At 36.9% G+C, this 21,234-nt stretch overlaps 1 protein-coding gene across 1 annotated transcript in view; it reads right to left on the bottom strand.

Moving 5' to 3' along the window:
- The window catches only part of CSMD1 (CUB and Sushi multiple domains 1), a 1,116,699-nt gene that overhangs the window by 864,707 nt on the left and 230,758 nt on the right, over positions 1-21,234 (bottom strand). The window contains exon 2 of the mRNA XM_069851527.1: positions 19,010-19,226. Within this exon, the coding sequence (XP_069707628.1) occupies positions 19,010-19,226 (217 nt within the window). The remainder of the gene's footprint in view (positions 1-19,009; positions 19,227-21,234) is intronic.

Raw genomic sequence — 21,234 nt, 5'->3', positions numbered from 1 at the left:
GAGAGAAAAATAGTGGAACACTACCGATAACTAAAGAATGCACAGTATTAAAATAATTTTTCTTTTCTATGCTCTATATCTTGAAACGCTAAAGTTGACAAGCTTTCCTTTTGGCAAAGCCCTTATGAAAAGAACGAAAGAACCTATGATTAATGGTTTCAGCAACAAAAAATAAATGAGGACAAGATTATACTGTGAAAGCAAGCTTGAACATTTGGTAAGAAGCTGCCAAATATGCTGAACAGCTTTGAAAACTGGCTTTTATAAAACAAATCATTGTACTCCTTACTACTAGATTAGAAATCAGTGCTTTATTTTAATTTTTAAAATATATAATTCAATAATTACACAAATTATTTATTTACCTAAATCAATAGGAATGACATTTCCTCTTTCTAGTTTCTTTGGCATTGTGTATTTTTGGTGATCTGTATTAGGATGTAGTCCTATGAGAAATATAGAGTTGTGCTGTTCCTCTGCTCTTTCTCACCCTAGGAGTGGGAGAAGTGTAGTAATTGAAAATGTGGATTTCAGAAGCAGCATTTTAAGGGCCGTTTAGAATTCCTGGCTGGCTGCAGCTTGCTATATTTCTCATGGAATCTTTTTATCATGATTTTGCTTTATGTAGAAAAAGTGTTCTTTAGATGCTTTGTATACTTTAAACTAGATCTTCCCCAAGATCCACATCAAAAAATAATGAATGCATGTTAGTTAATTAACTGTCCTTATCATAAGCATTTTGCGCTTTTCCATTTACCTCTATGTGTTGTAATTAGAGTGAACATTCATATGAAGATTCTGAAAGCCCTAGTTTATGAATAAAATACTTTTTTTCCCTCTAACTCTTTGCACAACAAATCCTGTGTGTCTATAGAGTTTTTTTTGCTTTTTGGTTTTCGGTTGTTGAATCCTATGATACTTAGAATTATGTTAAAAAAAAAAAAAAGCACGGTTGTCTATCTTTTCAGAGTTTCAAAGACCTAGTTTTTGTCCGTTTAAATGCAGAAGGCCAACTGTATCCTGAGCTGCATCAAAAGAAATGTGGACAGAAGGTCAAGGGAGGTGATTCTGCCCCTCTGTTCCTCTCTTGTGAGACCCCACCTGGAGTCCTGTGTCCAGTTCAGGAATCCTCAACATAGGAAGGATATGGAACTGTTGGAACGGGCCCAGAGGAGGGCTACAAAGATGATCAGAGGGCTGGAGCACCTCCCATATGAGCACAGGCTGAGAAAGTTTGGGGTATTTAGCCAAAAGAAGAGAATGCTCTGGGGTGACCTTATAGCAGCCTTCCAGTACTTCAAGAGGGCCTACAGGAAAGTTGAGTAGGGGCTCTTTGTCAAGGAGTGTAGTGACAAGAGGAGAGGTAATGTTTTCAAGATGAAAGAGGGTGGATTTGGATTAGATATTAGGAAGAAATTTTGTGTTGTGAGAGTGGTGAGACACTGGAATAGATTGCCTAGAGAACTCATGGATACCCTGTCTGTGGAAGGTGGTTCAAGGCCAGGTTTGATGAAGATTTGAGCAACCTGACCTAGTAAAATGTCCTTGCCCATGTCAGTGGAGTAGGATCTAGATTATCTTTAAAGTCCCTTCCAACCCGAAGTAGTCTACAATCCTATGATTCTGTGGAGATACTTAATTGATATCAAATTAAAAATTAGGTTTTCTAGACAGTTGCATGATTTTGTTTCTCTTCACAGATGTCAATATATGCTCTGCTAGGTCACTGTGCACTGAATGCTGCCATCAACTGCCTTCATTATAAGTAAAGAATTCATGTGCAGGCTTCTCATGCACGAGCCCAACACTGGCCCCTTTTCAATCTGATATTAGATACTCATTAAGTGCTGGAGTGTAATTCTTTCATTTTATACGTAAATAACATGCTTTTATTTGTCACCGGATGATGTTGAGTTATTCATGCTAATGTATTCTTTCATCATTTTTTTTCTTAGTAGCAACCTCTTCCAAACTTGGAACATCTCACAGCAAGCAGGAAGATTAACATCTTTTTCACACTGCATGACTTCAGAATATTTGGCTAAAGGCCCTAAAACATTATAAACAAACAAACAAACAAACAAACAAGCAAACAAAGACTCTTGTTCATGATACTTGTGTTTTCTTGTTATGCTCAATTTGTTCCCTCATGCTTGTAGTGCCCAATGGAAATTTTGGTGGCTTGGTGTTTTATCTTTATAAGGAAAGGGAGCCTTTTCTTAGATTCCTCCATTTTCCTTGATTCCTATAGGAAAAAAATATGAAGCAATGGCTGGGGGAGGAGAGGTTTCCTTTTCGAATGCCAGGCAGTATCTCATTCTCTGTTAGCTGTGGAACATTTGCTGAAGGACTCCACACTGTAATATTTAACCTCCAAATAATATATTCTTTTACTGTACAAAAAAAATGCCAACTTTATTCAATGACTGTGTTTGAAGTGACTTGAACCAACCAAGGTTGGTTTGTATTTTTTTTAAACTCTTTTTTCAGTATTTCACTTTCTTCAAGAAAAAGCAAAACTAAGAATAAGATATACTTTTTTATTAACTTTTTCCTATTATAAATAGTAAGTAAAACAATGTGCAGCATCAAAGCAATTGGTGCAATGTTTGATATGTGCACAACACCACCACTATTTGGCTTCATAGTTTCATGGACATATATTTTCAAACAAATGTTAGCAATCTAATTAATTTGCTGTATTATTTGTTAGCTGATATCAGCCTTTGAAAGACACGATATATAAAATCAAACATGACAAATCTGAACTAAAATGCTTATTTCCCAACACCGTGGTTTCACTAACTTGTATGAAATGATGGTCACTTTTTTGTAACCTGATGCACGTTTGTCTTATGTAGCTAACATCACACATGAATCTTACTCTAACCTAAATGTTATGGAGTAAATTCCTCAAAGTAATAATGCCTTTAACTTTACCTGCAGAATTGCAGAATCATTTAGATTGGAAAAGGCTCCTAAGATCATCCAATCCAACCATAAACTGCCAAGTTCACCATCAAACCACATCCCTAAGTGGCACATCCACTTGTCTTTTAAATACCTTTGGGAATGGTGAGACATATTTTCATTTAATATCACTATTTTCTCTAGTCTGTGCTTCTGTATAATAAAAAAAAGGAAAGAATATCTAGCTTTAAAAATTGTTTTCTGTTTTATAAATTTTAACTGCAATTGTTTTCCATAACACCTCTATAATCCTTCAGGTTTGGGTACATTAATTTATGCTACTAATCGAAGATTGCCACAGTATTCCCTGTCTACAGCAGGCAAATGTTTTTTCTAGCTTCTGCTGTCAGATAACGCATAACCACATTTTAAATAGTGAAAAAACTAAGTTTGGTTTTCAAAAAAAACCCAGAAAAATTGCATTCATTGTCATAAAAGAATTTCTGATTTACTTTTCTAACATATGGCAGCTTCAACGTAAAGAAAAAAAACTACACTTTTGATGGAAACTTTTAATCAGTTTGTGATGGCTACTTTGTAAACTATGAGTCAAGAGGATGTCTCCCCTCTTTACCTTACATTTGCAAACACAGGATCCAGGGAAATCTCTTGGGAATCCCTAACTCATTACTTCATCACCACAGACAAAGTGAGGATCTTGTCTTGCTTTCTGAGAAAAGTTCTGAGGGAAGGTCTCAAAATTATAACACCTAACTGCTACAATTTTTATGTACAGTTAGGGATATTATACATCTGAAATGCTCGGTATCTTCCTAAGATTTTGCTCCTCAGCAAGGTATGTCTGCATGCTAATAGGCCCTCAAAGACAAAACTCACATATCTGCCTATTAAGAACTCTCTTTTATCATCCAGGAACCCACCAAACACAAGACTAGTGGTCTCATATTAAACCAACTATCCTCTGTTTCTCCTTTATACTGCATTCAGTTTTGGGTGCCTCACTACAAGAAAGACATTGAGGTCCAGGAGCACGTCCAGAGAAAGGCAACAAAGGTGGTGAAAGGGCTGGAGAACAAGTCTCACGAGGGAATTGGGGTTGTTTAGCCCGGACAAAAGGAGATTGAGAACAGACCGCATCACTGTCTACAACTGCTTGAAAGGAAGTTGAAGAGAGGTGCGCGTTGGTATCTTCTCCCAAGCGACAGTGATAGGACAAGAGGAAACAGCCTCAAGCACCAGGGGAGGTTTGGATTAGACATTAGGAAAAGTGTCTTTACTGAAAGGGTCATTGGGCACTGGGAGAGGCTGCCCAGGGAAGTGGATGAGTTCCCATCCCTGCAGGTATTTAAAAGACATATAGATGAAATGCTTAGGGATATGATTTAGTAATGGACAGGTACAATTGGACTTGATCTCAAAGGTCTTTGTCAACCTAGGGATTCTGTGATTCTATGATTCATCAAACAGATTATGACATATTGGAGGTGGACATAACATTTAACAAAGATGTCAGAAGACAAGATTCTTGCCCTAAGTAGCTCATCTAATTTTGACCACACAACAAATCTGGTATGAAAGCATTCCTTGAAAGGGCATAACTAACTTTTACGTGGTGTTCTAATAAAATAAAATAAAATAAATTAAACTAAATTGGATGGACGTTAGGAAGGTGATTCACCTAACTGAGGTAATAATGAATGTAATGAAGTAAGAACGAGATGTAAAAGAAAACAGCTGCTAGGTTATGTTGCCACCTGCTTTCTGTTTCTGTAAGATTTTTTTAAAAAGGAATGTATCACAAAGGTAAACAAGCAGTAATGAAGCCAGCACTTCATGTAAATATATATATATAGTGTCTAGAAATTGCACTTGCTCAAGTATCTCTTCCCGAAGGTGGGCCTCCAGGAAAAGAAATAGAGAATAAGAACACCCTATACAGCTTTATATTTGACTATTAACTGCAAAACTCATCTTCCTTGGTTGGATCGGATGGGAACACTTTCTTTAAAGCCTATAGTAAGTCCAGTATATGCCATAAAAAATAGCTCTCCTTTTAAGACTGTACAAATGTCTCCCTAGATGTTTTTGTGGAGGTTCTCTCAGAAGTACCTCAGAGAACCCACACCACGTAGGGCTCTGCTTCATTCTAACACACATCACATCTGTCTCTTCTTCTCAGGGACCATAGCCTGCCATTAATAAGCTAATTTCTGCACTGTAAATAAGGTATAAGACATGATTATGTATTTTTTTAACATGAAAATAAATCTGTGGTTTTGAAAAATACAATAAATGCCTGAAGTTAGATAAACTGGACAGAGCAACCTGTTTAAGAACATGTGAAACTCTTGTTTCTACCTGTTCCTACATAGTGACCAGCATATCAAGCAAAAACTGTCCTTCATGATGACTAAGGAGAATGTAGTGTGATGAAGGAGAAAGAAGAAAAAACAGCTTCTAATACACATAGATGAGTTTACCAGATTTCCTTGGCACATATAATATAGTTCAGGGTTGCAATAAAATGAGTTTCCTTCAATTAAAGATTGAGACAGGACATTTTTCACACTATCTTTTATGTCATGCAGCTGCTTTTCAAAATAAGGAGTCACAAGGAAAGCATGGGCTATGCCCATTTCATCTCCATGATGATAGGAAGAATATTTTCTGTAATTTCCTCAGAATTAAATCTTTATGACCAATGAAGAAAACAAGCTTTTCTATGGTATAATTAATCTGAACCTAAAATTGATGCGTAACACAAATTAGACAAATTACTCTAAAATTGCCTTTTTCTCTGTATTGACTATCAGGGAAGCTGGGAGTCATTAGGTAAGATGCTCACTTAGGTTAAACTAGATTAATTGTTTCTGGGGGAAAAGCAGGTCAATACACAGAAAAGAAAGGTAAACTAATGAAGGGCCTAATAGACTAAATATTTGGTGAGATTTTGTGGATACATTCTTCCCAGCTTCCTAAGCTGATTTGGTGATTAGTAAGAAGTGTTCCCAAGCCTTGGGCAGCATTGGACCTGACCTTTCAACATGTAGCAGGTAGGTTGTAAGTCAGAGACTGTTTGCAGTTCTTCACTTTGAACAATGCAATCCATCTTAGACATAAAGGATTTCTGAAGTTAGGAGTTTTTGGGGGTAATTACACAATGCAAAAGAGTTTTTCCACCTCACAAGAAAACCCTACACAAAACCCCCCAAACCAGCTGCATGCTGTCATTTTCCCATTAAACACCAGGTCTTGCATAGTCTTTATTTAAAAAAACAGTGACAAACTCAACCATAAAGCAGTCTATAGCTTGACAGCCAAGGGCAGCCACTCTGGCTCAAATCTTCACCTGAAAAAATCATAGGAGCAATCAGTCTCACCTACAATCCCAGAGAATCCTTAGTGCAACATGGCACCAAATCACTGCTTTTTTCTGATACTATAATTGATTAATTACTTAGATAAAGTAGGGCAGCTCCAAAAGGAGACAGTGAGACTCAGAAAGACATCACAACTACCAAGTCGTTCATACCAACCATGCAAATCATGAGATTAAATCTGGATTTCCATGCCTCTCAAGTGAATTCTCTAGCCTATCTATCTGTTGCGGCTTTTTTATTTGAAAGATGTGTCAAAGTTTATGAAATAGTTTTACATAAAAAACCCCTCCTATTAGTTGTTGATAATACATCAACTTTACTACAAAGAAGGAATTCTCAGCTAGATTTTCCATGCTTTTACTCTTTGTATCAAAATTAATAGTTCAGGCATATATTCTCCAATGATGTAGGACAAAACCAGCCCTGAGCCACCTGACACATATAGTAGGCATGATGGAGAGACAAAATTATAGCCTTTCTGTGGAAGACTTAAATTAAGTGTATGTGCCTAAATACATGGCTTAGAACAGTTATAATATTTTCAATACATTGCTTCTGGTATGCCCCACTTTCTGTTCCACCCCACCATTATTCCCTGGTTCTCACCTCCTCACCCTCTGCACCTCACACTCTTCTTGCTATTCTATCTGTGGACCCTCTGAGTGTGAAAGGTTTTCCTTGACCACAGCACAGCTCAATAAAATAGCCAAGTTCCAGTGGCGCGGAATGGGCAATTAAGAAAATCTTAATGTCATGTCGTCATTGTGGAAAGTGAGAGATAAAATTCACTTTTGACAAAATAAAACAATGGAAGCCAAAAGTGCCAAAAGTTACTTTGAAAATCCATTTGAAAAATAAAAGAAATTCAACTCTCACTGTACTATTTTGAGGGAGGTTTAATCAGCTGGACATTGTGTTGAAAAGTTGACAGATACTCACAAATACTTTGAGGACATTTTTGCAGGCAGTATTTAGGAGGCTATTTTTTGAATAATAGAAATTTAATACCTATATGAATATTTCGAAGAACACTTAACAATAAGAGTTATTCTGGATCAATGTGGTTATTGCATCCCCTGTTTTACACTATTTTAATTATCACTATTTACACTATTATTATTTAATTATCACTATTTATACTATTTTAATTACACTAATTTTAATTATCAGCCTAAATAATGCTTTGCTGTTCAGTAATTCAACATTCTAAAGGAAATTTGCTAAAATCAGTTGTTTTTTTTTTAAAAAAAGTATTATACCTACTAACTTCAGTGTTCAAATGTAACTTGAAAAATACAAGTCTTAAGATCAAGTTTTGTGTGCTTTTTATAAGGCTTAACTTTAATGTTCCCATGATGGGGTCCTATAACAGAATTTTTTCACCAGTTCATTAAAGAATTATCTCAAGAAATTAAAAATTAAAATGGATTAGAAACAGTGTCTATTAATTTGTATTATTTATGGCCTTGTATTTCATTTCAGAAGCCTAGATAACTAACTTGTCTTAACAACTAAGAAAAACATACAGTCTAATACTGACATTTGTTATTTTCTTTTCTTTGCTTTTCACAAAGCTTCTTTGCTTTTTTTTTGTGTTGTTGGTCACACAAAACTGCAAAGAAAATCACAGTGCAGAGGTATGTGTTGATGGGGGAGTGCGATAAACAAAGAGTGGAGGTTTTTCTAAATTATCTTTTTTGCTGAAAGGCAGCAAGTTATCAATTAGGTCTGTAGATGGAAGAAAACATTGATAAATCAATAAAAAAAGTAGACGTTCAACAGCAGCAAGAAGCCTTCTAAAGGTGTTGTTCCCTGTTAAGTGGTATGGGACCTATTATCAAAATTTGCCTTTGCTTCCATTTTGTTCAGTGTCACTCTCGTTATATGTTATTCTAGACAGTTAGCCAGACTCATTAACTGATGAGTTAGTTTTCTTAATAGATGCATTGAGGCCAATGGAGATAAGCACTCATAGTTTCCCCTCAAATGAAAATATGAGCACAGGAAGAGCCCAAGACATTAGCAGAAGTAAATTTTAGTTTCCATTAAGTGTGAAAAACATCACTGTCAAACCCAAGGCTCCTAAGAATGTCAGCAGATGCTCTTGTAAATATGAACAGGATGAAAGCTGAGTAATACCAGAGGCTGCATGGTTATGAGAATGCTTGTCTACAAAATTTGTTTTACTTGAAGAATTGATTGTGTGTGACCGGCTCGCAGAGGAGTGGATGCTGAATTTCCACTGCAGCAATTCAGAGCAGAGAGACTGCAGATTTCCCCTTCAATGTCTGAACGTTTATGATGCTGTCCCATGACTACTACATCCTGGTCCAGCAAAGGGTGACCCAAAACCAGGTTATGCTACAGCCAATAATCACAAGACTCAGTTAAGATGGGCAGGTGATTACCAGATGACAGCAAGAGAACATGGTTCACAGCTTAACTTAATTGCATGGGTCAGAAATATGGTGGACCTGTTATTACATTTTATAAAGGTATTTTTCCTTAAATTTACCACCCAGTAAACAGATAAAATATGTTTTTTCCTCCCTAAAACAAACAAGCAGTCAAAAATTTCTGTGATAACTTTTTAATCAGTACATAACCTGTATGCTATAAATCTCTTTGTAGCATACAGGTTATGTACTGATTAAAAAATTATCAGAGTTATACAGAAACTCTGAAAAAAAAGCATAATAAGGATGTACAATAACAAAACTTTAAAAGGGGTCAGAGTTTGACAACTGGATTTTCTTCTCATTGAGATATTCAGCTGCAAATTTTCTAAAGGCTGTAATTTAATTACCAGCTTGCAGTCAGAATGTAAGGAAAGGGAACTGACTGTTCCCTGATCAAGATCTGTTGTAATGGTCATTGTATGCACAGCATTTAGAGATGCTGGTCAGCAGGGTTTCTTTACATTATGTCACTTCAGTATGTATCATCTAAAATAAAAAAGAGTCTTTTTGAACAAGAGGAGAGATAAAGACTGATGTAAAACTGTTTTCTATACAATGCTTGTGTAATATATATTTAGTTGACAGATAATAAAGGTAAATAATTGCTTTTATTCTCAAAAATTAATATATTTAAGACTAAACACTCCTTACATAAAAAACAATCAAGTTAATCTCATTTCCTGTTTAATTGGAAAGTTGTTTGAAGTTTTTGGTGTCAATTGTGTCACAAAGATACACGAAATGACTTCTTGAGGTCCTTCTAGATTTTAAGACCTGTAATTCCCCAAATTGTGTTTATCTGCATTCTTAATGGATTCTAGTATCCCATTCGTAAGGAGTTTGGGGAATAAAATGAATGTTAGACCTTATGGGAAATTATCATATTTAATTGTCAAAATCTGAATGTATTGTTATTATGCCAAAGGGGGATGCAAGGGGGGTTAGAGGTGTCAGAAACCATCACAAATGAAGGGAAAATAAAAAAAAAAAACAAACTCAATTAAGCATGGAACACTCAGTGTTCTGAAAAATCTTAAAAGTATTTGTACTTCTATTAAAAACTCATCAGAGTCTGACAGGACCAAAGTGGCTTTTCATAATATATCATAAATCACGCAAGCTCTGTACACATCAAGCAGACATTGTATGAGTGAGGACAATTTTCATATACTTGGCCAATACTGAAGTAACATTTAAATCTTATTCTGACATTTCAGGTAAAAGATATTAGCTGAGCTTTTCAAAACTAAGATCCCCACATATCCATACCCACACTGACAAACTACAATTTTCTGTGATTTTTGTAGCTTAAATACTGGATAATGTATACCTAAGATGTTCTTTTCTGTAAAGTAACTAATAGAAAATCAGACAATGTACAGGTGTTTGGCTTAATCTGACCAGAAATATGGCTATTTCAAACTGAATAACTAATTATTTGTTATATATCCATATACAATAACAAATAACAAGGGAGGCAAATGTACACCCCTCATACAAAATCAAATATCTTGTCTAGAATATTGTCACGAAATATTTAAAATCTATTCATAAAGAATAAACTCCTTTCCTCAGCACTTTACTATAAGGTATCTTTAAATATTGGGTTATGCTTCTCTACTTTATTAGAAAAATGTTTATATATGATTTTTTATGATCCCCTTGAATCATATCTAGTGGAATAGATATGAAACAGTAAGATACCCAGCCTAAAATATGCTGAAGTTCCTGTGGAAATTTACATTTTATGGAACCACGTCTCAACCATCCCCTTCTGAGACCCTTACTAGTAATACTTTTGATATTGAAACACTACAAAAAAATGCACAAAATCACTGCTGCTGCTAAACAGGTCCAGTTAAATAAGTAAGGAAAAGGCAATGAAACGAGTCCTGTAAATTCTCTGAAGATGCACTATGGTCAGTTTTAGATGAAAAAAAATCTTCCTCCACAGGGAATAAAGAAATTGCACCCAGCTACATTTTCTTTAGTGTGAATGTGATACTCATTTTTTAAATAAAACTGTGCTGACTTAAACAACTACATCACAAAAGCTTTAGGCCACTGAAACAGATTCTTTTAATATAAAATCATGAATTGTTTTGGTTTGTGAAATGAATATTTTTTCTTTTTTTTTCTTTTTTTCTTTTTTTTTCTTTTTTTCTTTTTTCTTTTTTTTCTTTTTTTTTCTTTTTTTCTTTCTCACAAGAAATAATAGCCCCTTAAATGTGAAACAGATTTTCTTAGATGGAAGTTCAAACAAGTTAAAAAAGAATTCTTACATTCTTTTATAGTTGACCATTTTTAAGTATCAACCTATAACATGTAATTATTATGGCCTATAATTCTTGGTGAAGTAGTTTGCTGTTAGCAAGCAGACTACTTATTTGACTTTATATTTAATAAATTCTGCATTAAACCATTCCAGTATGTAGGCTTGCCAGCAAAATTAGCAAGCTTAAGATTTTGAATTGGGAAACTAAAAATTTTTGCTTTTTTTCCTGTTAAAAAATAATTGCCATATATGAGCTTGAACTTACCAGTATTCCACACATAAATTATCTTTCCTTCCATTGCATGCCCTTTTTGCTGCTGGCAGAAACTATCTGTCAGCATTTAGCTGATCAGGTCATAATTTCCTTTCTTTCCTAAAATAGCTACATGATATAAAATGAATCACAATTTAGTTCTGTACTATAAATGATTCTTTCTTCCTAATACTTTAATAGGTGAAAAAACTGTGAAAAATCTGTTTAAACATAAAAAGGGGAACTACAGTCATTGATAAACACCTGTCCTGGCAGGAAGTCAGTAATTATTTGCATGATGATACAATATTATTTTTCCTTTTCTTAGAGAAGTACAAAATACCAGAATATCCTCCTGAAATTATTCAATAAGCTTGTTTCCCAAATTTGAACACTAGCTCCATTTTTGTTATTTTGTGCTGTGGTCTAGGTAAGTTCCAACTGGAAAAAAGTTAGGTGCTATACTCATTCCTATACTATTTTCTTCACAAAATCATCAGCTCACACACACTCAAAAATCCTATACATTGAAATCAACTTGTAGAAAATTATGTGTGATAAAAAGGTAAAACCCCCACATGTTCATGGGGAAGAAATGAAAGGAATTAAAGAACTATAAAGTGCATAAAGCTCATGCTGCTGCTGTATCAGCAGTTCTGTAGATGAGTCAATCACCCCCTCACTGCTTCACTGTTCTCCTGATCCTGGAGAGAAGGAAGATAGAAATTGTCTTCTGAGGAAACAAATATATATTTTTTTAAAACATGTTTAATATATGATAAATGTTTGTTTGGTAAGATAATGAGGTTTAATAGTAAACTAACTTGCAATTCAGTGAACATTTTTTATCTTCATGCTTCCATTATGAATTGAAAAATGTACTTGTGCTTTACTTGCTGAAGACCAGGAGAAGTGAATACCATGAAGAATTTATACTTAATTCCTATTAATTCTACATGATTCAAGAAAGCTGGGGGAACATGTTGCTATTTAACATACATTGGGTATATGCTTGTCAGAAAATTTTTGGTAAGCTTTATTTGATTGCACACTCCATTAGCAACTTCCATCAATTACATTATTGTGCCATTAAAACAAAAAATGATTATTTCAACTAACGTGAACAAGCGTCATCTATTATCACCTAGACTGCAGTAAACTAAATATTACTTAGAAGGTCTGAGAAGCTGTGAAGGTGAGCACACACTTCAAACTAATTTTCCAAATAGTACACTTCATGTATGTGCAAAATAACTATTATTGACAGCTGCATATAGAATCATAGAATAACCAGGTTGGAAGAGACCCACCAGATCATCGAGTCCAAACGTTCTTATCAAACACTAAACCATGTCCCTCAGCACCTCGTCCACCCATGCCTTAAACCCCTCCAGGGAAGGTGACTCAACCACCTCCCTGGGACAGCCTCTGCCAGTGCCCAATGACCCTTGCTGTGAAGAATTTTTTCCTAATGTCCAGCCTAAATCTCCCCTGGCAGAGCTTGAGGCCATTCCCTCTTGTCCTGTCCCCTGTCACTTGGGAGAAGAGGCCAGCACCCTCCTCTCTACAATCTCCTTTCAGGTAGTTATAGAGAGCAATGAGGTCTCCCCTCAGCCTCCTCTTCTCCAGGCTAAACACCCCCAGCTCTCTCAGCCGTTCCTCGTAAGGCCTCCAGCCCCTTCACCAGCTTTGTTGCTCTTCTCTGGACTCGCTCCAGAACCTCAACATCCTTCTTGTGGCGAGAGGCCCAGAACTGAACACAGGATTCAAGGAGCAGTCTCACCAGTGCCGAGTCCAGAGGGAGAATAACCTCCCTGGACCTGCTGGTCACGCCGTTTCTGATCCAAGCCAAGATGCCATTGGCCTTCTTGGCCACCTGGGCCACTGCTGGCCCATGTTCAGTCGCTGTCAACCAACACCCCCAGGTCCCTCTCCTCCAGGCAGCTTTCTAGACAGACTTCTCCTAGTCTGTAGCTGCACAGGGTTGTTGTGCCCCAAGTGCAGGACCCGGCATTTGGCCTTGTTAAACCTCATGCCATTGGACTCAGCCCAGCGGTCCAGCCTGTCCAGATCCCTTTGCAGAGCTTCCCAACCCTCCAGCAGATCGACACTCCCACCCAGCTTAGTGTCGTCCGCAAACTTGCTAAGGGTGCACTCGATGCCTTCATCCAGGTCATTGATAAAGACATTGAACAGGGCTGGACCCAGCCCTGAGCCCTGGGGAACCCCACTTGTCACTGGCCTCCAGCTGGATTTCACACCACACACAAAAAAAAAAGTTAATGTGTGTACATTCACATCTTCCCAACAGTGTATATAATACAATTCAATGAGCAGCATTTCTGTGTAAGAAAAACAAAAACTGGCTGGACTCCATTGTTAAGAGCTTTACAGGACTGCCTGAAAGATTGAATTGATTGCTTTAAAAGAGATTGTTCGATAGTATGTTGCACAGATCTTCCATAACTAACTCTGAGTATGTGATGCTGAAAAACTTAGAACCATAGAATCATAGAATCATAGAATAACCAGGTTGGAAGAGACCCACCAGATCATTGAGTCCAAACATTCCTATCAAAAAACTTCTACAAACAGACACTGTAACATAGAGATTATCGTATTTACCTATATTTGACATTGAAAAAAATTTGGAATCGCAGGCCATAAACTGAGTTGAAGGCAATTGCATACACAAATTCTCACTTCACTGTGTTTTTAACACCTGCAGTCCAAAGTCTTAACACCTCACTTACACCCCATTGCACCTCTGCAGCAACAGAGGTCTTGATACAGGTGCTTTTATCGACCCAGTCCTGTCAAGGTTTTCCTACACCTCTCTCTGAAACTCCTGTTCAGGAGTTCTGCATATAATAAAAATGCACTATAACAAGATTTATGCTAAGATTAATGAGTGTTTTTCTCTTTCCAGCTGTGGAGAACAGGTTTATAGTATAACCAGCACTGAAATTACTTTTGAAATCGATAAACTTTTGAAATGCCTGTTTTGAATTTGCTTGTTCGTGGAAAGTAATGTATCTATCAGTAGTACACAAGCCGAAAGGTCAGTCTTATCAGTTCCCATCTGCCTATACACTGAGCCTCTTAAGACCTCATCTATGTCCCTACCCCACAGATCCTCTTGGTATGTAACTCATTTCAAGTTAAAAATATTACTATTTACTATTATATCTGAAACATACAACAAACTAAAACCTCAAAATAAATATTTGGTAGCACCTGAACTACATTGAAATACTGAATGCAACTCTCACTGAGGGAAACAATTCATGAGAACTACAACTGAGTAATAACTGTTGTCTCGGTGCACCACACTTGCATCTCTTCTTCACAAGAATTTCATCCATTTGAACTCTGTGTCCTGGTGGTTAACTGTGCGTAATAAATGACAACTCCTTTACAATTTAAAATGTAAATAAAGTACATGTTACTTCTTTCCCCAGCGTGATCAGAATTTGGTTTTATTTTGAAATCTTTCCGTATCAATAGTTAAACTTTATGAGAAATTTTTCTTCAGTAATGCAGAACTGAGGCATCTGTTTCGGTTCTAATATATGGTGAAACTAATTACCTGACTTTATGCTTCTTTATACAACTGAGGCTACAGTATCCTACAAAGTATTATTATAAGAGATTGGATCAGTCTTTTAATTTCACTACTCTTTTTTATACACACACACATATACACACACAAATGTTGCTTTCTGTTCCATGAACTTTACGGGGATAAAACCAAAGCAGCTGTAGCAATATTTTTAAGTACAATTTTGGTCCACATATCTCAGTAATTATACAGTGACATAATGATGGTTGGGTTTTACCTAGAAAAAACAGGAAGATGTAAAATAACACTTGTTTAGCACTTTATCTTTTATTTACATTGTTCTTCCTGTTACAATCTTATTTCTCAACCTCCTTATTACAAGTCTTAAAATAACCTATGATCGCTACCGTGTGTAATTTATCACTTAAATCGGTATAAGCTTTGATAATGCGCTAACCAAAGAAGTTTATATACATCTTACAACTACCTGTTTCTCTGTTCTTCCTCCACACAAACAGCCTAAACCAATTTATTCCTTTCCCATGTCATTTCAATATCTTTTATATACATTTCTTTTTTCTTGGGTTTTACAATCAATGTGTAGTGAAAGTATCCTGGTGCACATAAAGCATATAAAATGTCCTTCAGGCAGCACAGTAAACTAGTTGAATGTATTGAATGAATTTTATATTGAATGAATTTTATATTGAATGAATTTTAATCCAATTTTGCTTTAGCAGCTGAAAAATACAAAATATGGGATGAATATTACTTAATCATTATAGTTTGTAAACCACTATCCATCATATTAAGCCACTATCCATCACATGTGAGAAGTCACAGCAGTCCAATGATGTTCCCACTGACTGGGAAAGGGGAAAAATAACTCTTATTTTTTAAAAAGGAAAAAAGAGGACCCAAAAAACTAGAGGACAGTCATTCTCATGACTGTGCCTGGCAAGATCATGGAGCAGATGCTCATGAAAACTCTTCTGAGGCACATGGAAAATAAGGACATCATCGGTGACAGCCAGCGTGGCTTCTCTAAGGGTAAGTCATGACTGACAAATTTGGTGGCCTTCTCTGATGGGGCTACAGCATTGGTGGATAAGGGAAGAGTAGCTGATATCACCTACCCAGACATGGGTAAAGTATGTGTCATTGTCCTTGGTCTCTGAATTGGAGAGACCTGGGTTTGACAGATGCACCACTTGGTGGATAAGGAGTTGTCTGGATGGTGACACTCAAAGTGTTGTGGTCAACGGCTCAATGTCTAAGTGCACACAGGTGACGAGTGGCATTCCTCAGCAGTCAGTATGAGGACCAACGTAATTTAACACCTTTTTTGAGACTTGGACGGTGGGACTGAGAGCACCCTCAGCAAGTTTGCCAATGACACCAAGCTATGTGGTGCAGCTGACATGCTGGAGGGAACAGATAACATCCAGAGGGACTTTGGCAGCTTTAATAGATGGGTCTGTGCAAACCTCATGAAGTTCAACAAAGCCAAGAGCAAGGTCCCGCCCGCACCTGGGTCAAGGAAACCTCAAGCAAAAATACAAGCTGAACAGAGAACAGATTGAGAGTAGCCCTGAAAAGAAGGACTTTGCCATGCTGGTGGATGAGAAGCTCAATAAAAGCCAGCAATGTGTGCTTGCAGATGAGGAAGCCAACCATATCCTCAGCTGCATCAGGAGAAGTGCAACCAGGAGGCTGAGGGAGTGGATTCTGTCCCGTCTACTCTGCTCTCCTGAGACCTCACCTGGAGTACTGTGTTCAGTTCTGGAGTCCTCCATACACGAAGGACATGGATCTGCTACAGCAAGTCCCTTGAGGAGTCACAAAGATGCTCAGAGGGCTGGAGCACCTGCCATATGAGGACAGGCTGAGAAAGTTGTGCTTGTTCAGCCTAAAGAAGAGAAGGCTCCGGGGAGACCTTCCAGCAATTCAAGGAGGCCTACAGAAAAGCTGAGGAGGGTCTCATTGTCAGGGAGTGCAGTGATAGGATGACGACTAACAGTTTTAAGCTGAAAGAGGGGAGATTTAGATTAGATACTAGGAAGAGGTTTTTTTTTCCTGTAAAGGTGGTGAGGTACTGGCACATGTTGTCCAGAGAAACCATGGATACTCCATCCCTGGAGGTGTTCAAGGTTAGGCTGGATGAGGCTTTGAGCAACCTCATCTAGTGGAAATTGTCCCTGCCCACAGCAGGGGGTTGGATTTAGATGATCTTTAAGGTCCCTTCCAACTCTAACCATTGTGTGCTTCTATGATTCTATGAGAGCTATACAGTTAGGTAATTACTTTTTAGGAATACCTCTAGATTTTGCATGGTGGCTAAAGCAATACAATTACCCAAAATCTAGTTGAGTATTTTTATCTAAAAAAAAAGAAAATATCCTGAAGCACAGGCTCTGAGATGCTCTCTTGCATTTGCATGCTGTCAGTTAAAAAAAACGAGACTGTAATTTTCCAATATCTGCTGAGTGAATTGTCTTGAAATGTGCAATTGTAGAAGGTACACCTGTGAATCTGCTTTGTGCAGCAAAGTGTATGTCACAGAGTATAAGACATGTCAATAAAAACCTGTCATTCAAGTTGGTTTTTTAACCTCTGCATGCTGAAAAGCTAGAAAATGCTTTTTTCCCCTGCAATGTTATTTGTGAAAGAAACTAATTGACAAAGGTAACTTTCTGGTAGCTAATTACAAGAAAGGATAAATAAAATATGTGCTTCACTGTTGGAAGTTGGAAATACAATCCTTGTTTTACTGTGGCAATTACAATGACTTCAGTGGGATTGAGGTCATACGTAGGAATTTGTCTCCTACTCTCATACCTACAGACCACCAGCTGGTGCTCTTCCTTGAAACGATTTTCTATGAACAGGTTATTGTAAGACAAGCAGGCATGATAGCTATTGATAATCAAAGCATTTGACTGAAAAAAAAAATACTAATCCCCGTATAAAGATGACACAAGCACTAAGATAAATTAAGTACAGTAAATGAAGCACACATATCAAACAACTTAAGCATCAGCAGCTGTGTACCTTCCATAGTCTTCAAAACTTTTTGAACTGAGTCAACAATCAATCAGAACGTTGTTCTTGTCAAAAATATGTGATGATACCCACTAAAATGTGGAACAAATTGGTGATGTTCCCACATTTGTTTTAGTAGTATAATAAAAATCCGTAGCATGTAAAAGAGTAATCAGCAATAGAACTGACAGCAGTGTTTTACAGTGTTCCATAAATCTAATGCCTGAACAGAAAATGACAGAGCAGCACTGATAGCTATGTTTGCTTTCCAGCCCTTCAAGCCAAATCCAGCAAATGACTCAGGCACCCAAAACAAGATACAAATTAAATTAATGCACCAAAAGCCAAAGTTCTGAAAAAATTCTTTGTAACCTCAGTAGTATTTGGACATTTAGGACACCCCAATTTCTGACCTTTAAAGGTCCTTTATTGCTTAATTGTATTTACATAGAGATATAGAAGAATTTCAGTTTTGGCAAAGTCGAATAACTTGCCAAGATCAACTCATCTGCAAGGCAGGCAATAGTCACCTGGAAGAGTTCATCTGGCAAGCATTTACAGAGGTTGTCTAGCACTCACTAAGGAGAGTGTGCCTCACAAATTACTGTATCACCCATCATTTCTTCTGTGTCATATTTGGTGAGAGTCCCTGGGACGCTGTCTGTACCATACCTATCCTCCAATTCAATTATAGTAGGCATGGCAGAAAAGTGAAGGGCCGTCTCTGTGAGAGTTTTTTCAAAGATTGTGCCTTTAGGAGAGGGTCCCTGGGCCAAAGCTCACTTATATCAGCGGAAAGACAAATAGAGAGAAGCTACTGCAGTGTGGGATACCCCTGTGCTCAGGGCCTTTACCAAAACTGACCGTGAACTCTGCAAACTTTTAGCACGACTGATGCTATTGGTAAACAAGCTAGGTCCATAAGAATCTGAAACCAAACTTTTGCCATGAGATCCCGGGGTACTGCTATACCCTTGGCTGGAGAAGAACTAAGGAAAACTAACATAGTTGCAACATATCATCAAAAAGTATATTCAGGAGAGAAAGATAAATGTAAAGAGAGAGAGATAGACAGAAAAAAATTAATAAAGAAAAAAGGTACCTTACCTCACTTTTAGGTTGCCTTGCTGCGGCTGTCCATCATAAATTGACAAAATATCAAAATCTTCCTCGAGGGCAAAAGTATGAAATGATAATTGTATCCTGTTACGTTCTCCTGTGATAATGATCCATGTGCAGTTCGCATAATTTGGATAACCATGAGGAAATCCAGGGCTTTCTATAGTACCGTTTGGTCCCTGTACTAAGCCTCCACAGTTCTGACCTGAAAGAGAAGAAAGGAAAATAGATATTTTGTTGTTTTTCTCTTCCTCCAGTATATATTCAGACATAAGCGTAAACTAATTTTTTAAAATTTTTTTCTAGATTACAAACAACTCATAAAATTGCATTTATACCATTCTTGTCTTTGGATTCAAACCTCCATCACTGGATTTTCTGAGACAACTACCATCTTTTTTTGCAACGAATCATTATTTGAGGTTATGTAGTATTAACGATGTATGACTTATTCAAGCAAATGTGAAATTTAAGCATTAACCTTGATGCCATAAATTCAACAGACTGACAGTTTTAGTGTCAGAGAATATTCAGAGCTTTTTGATGAATGTTGTTTATGAAGTTTTGATATAAATACTAAAATATTGGAGTTTTTGCTGTTCTGAAAACAGAGAACAAAATGTAGGCACACATATACTACCCATTCTGCTGCAACCAACATTAAGATATCTGTGCTTCAAAAATGCAGCAGACTTTCTGTGGCATAAAATGTTTAGTGCCATGTGTATCGTGATCAGGCAAGTGTTAATTTCTTTTCTCTTAGGATACTTAAAAATTAATACTAAGGGTTTACTCAGCAGGCATTTGTGTCTGGTTTGTACATTCTACAGACCTTTGGAGGCTGTGGTAGCTCATTAATGGGAACTCCTCAGCAAGAAACCTTGACTTACAATGCACACTCCTGCTAAATTCCTGCTTGATTTTGTTAATCCCACACACAATAGTTGCACTGGCTCAGAGGTTGGGAAGAAGCGTTAATGAAATATTTGAACAGAGAAAAGTTTAAGGACATTCTGTGACCTGTAATGCTTGGATTATTACATGCATTTTAAGCACTCCAGAACAAGCATAATCCCAGCATTTTATTGTTATATCTAAACCAGAAAAGTATTTCAGGCTGCAATTTTATTTTTAACTTCCCAGCAGTAGGTCTCTGAGGCTGAATCTTTCAGAGCAGTGCTGTCAAACACTTGTGGGAGTTTTCTAAATCTTAATAAAATGGATTTAATACAAGGGATTTGCTGCTAAAAATAAAGAACTAATAAGTAATAATTTCCTACTAAATTTCAAATATTAAAAAACTCTAATGAAATGATAAAAAGGATTCAGGAAGGAGGTTCAGGAGGCCTTTAAACTAAAAAGTCTTTTCTAGTATATCTACCAATTGTTTCACATTACTTTAATAAAACATTGGTATTATTAAACATTCCTGAAGAAGGAATCTGTTACACTATGAGAAAGCTCCAGCTATGTACTACTGTTCACTGAAACGTGTCAACGTTCTTGCAGATACTTTGCATTGTTCCTCTCCCTACAACCACAGGGGAAATGTCATATAAGCTTCACAAGCAGTTTCAAATAATTTAATTATTACAGAAATAGTGTTCTGAAAACAAAAAAAGGAAAATTATAGTGACAGCCCACAACCCTAATGAGCTTCTTCATATCACCAATGTCTGGAAGAGAAGATGGTTTGTGTAAACCAAGATTTCCTACCAGTCGGTGTGAAAGGGTCACTTTGAAAGAGGAGATCTATCCAATGCAAGTTAGCAATTAATCTAAAATCCACCAAGGAATGAACCACCATTTAGGAGTAGAAATTTTTTTAATTCTGGTGTATAAAGAATGAAACAGAACACACGGAATTGTGTACGTAAATGTAATACGTTAACTACATTTCTGGCTTCCAGGGAGACAAATTACCACCCGAATCTCTTAGGGGACCGTACAGCTACCTTAAGGTAAGATTGAATATTGCTGGGGTAGTGAGTGAGTCCTTCCATGCCCAAAATGGCCAGAGCCCAGCAGCCTCTTTACAGAGGCCCTGGCTACTTGCTACAGAAATTTTTGCAGCTGTCAGTGATTGTTCCCAGTTTTATTCCAAAAGGTGTTTTGTACTCCTTCTTGTAGTTTCAAGTTATTGGGCATTATCGTCTTGGAAAATAAACGAACTCTGATGATAAACAAGGCAGCCAGCAATTTACTTCTGTTTA

This window comes from Phaenicophaeus curvirostris, chromosome 2 (assembly GCF_032191515.1).
Source record: "Phaenicophaeus curvirostris isolate KB17595 chromosome 2, BPBGC_Pcur_1.0, whole genome shotgun sequence".
Taxonomy (NCBI): Eukaryota; Metazoa; Chordata; class Aves; order Cuculiformes; family Cuculidae; genus Phaenicophaeus; species Phaenicophaeus curvirostris.
This window is presented reverse-complemented; position numbering and strand designations above follow the sequence as displayed.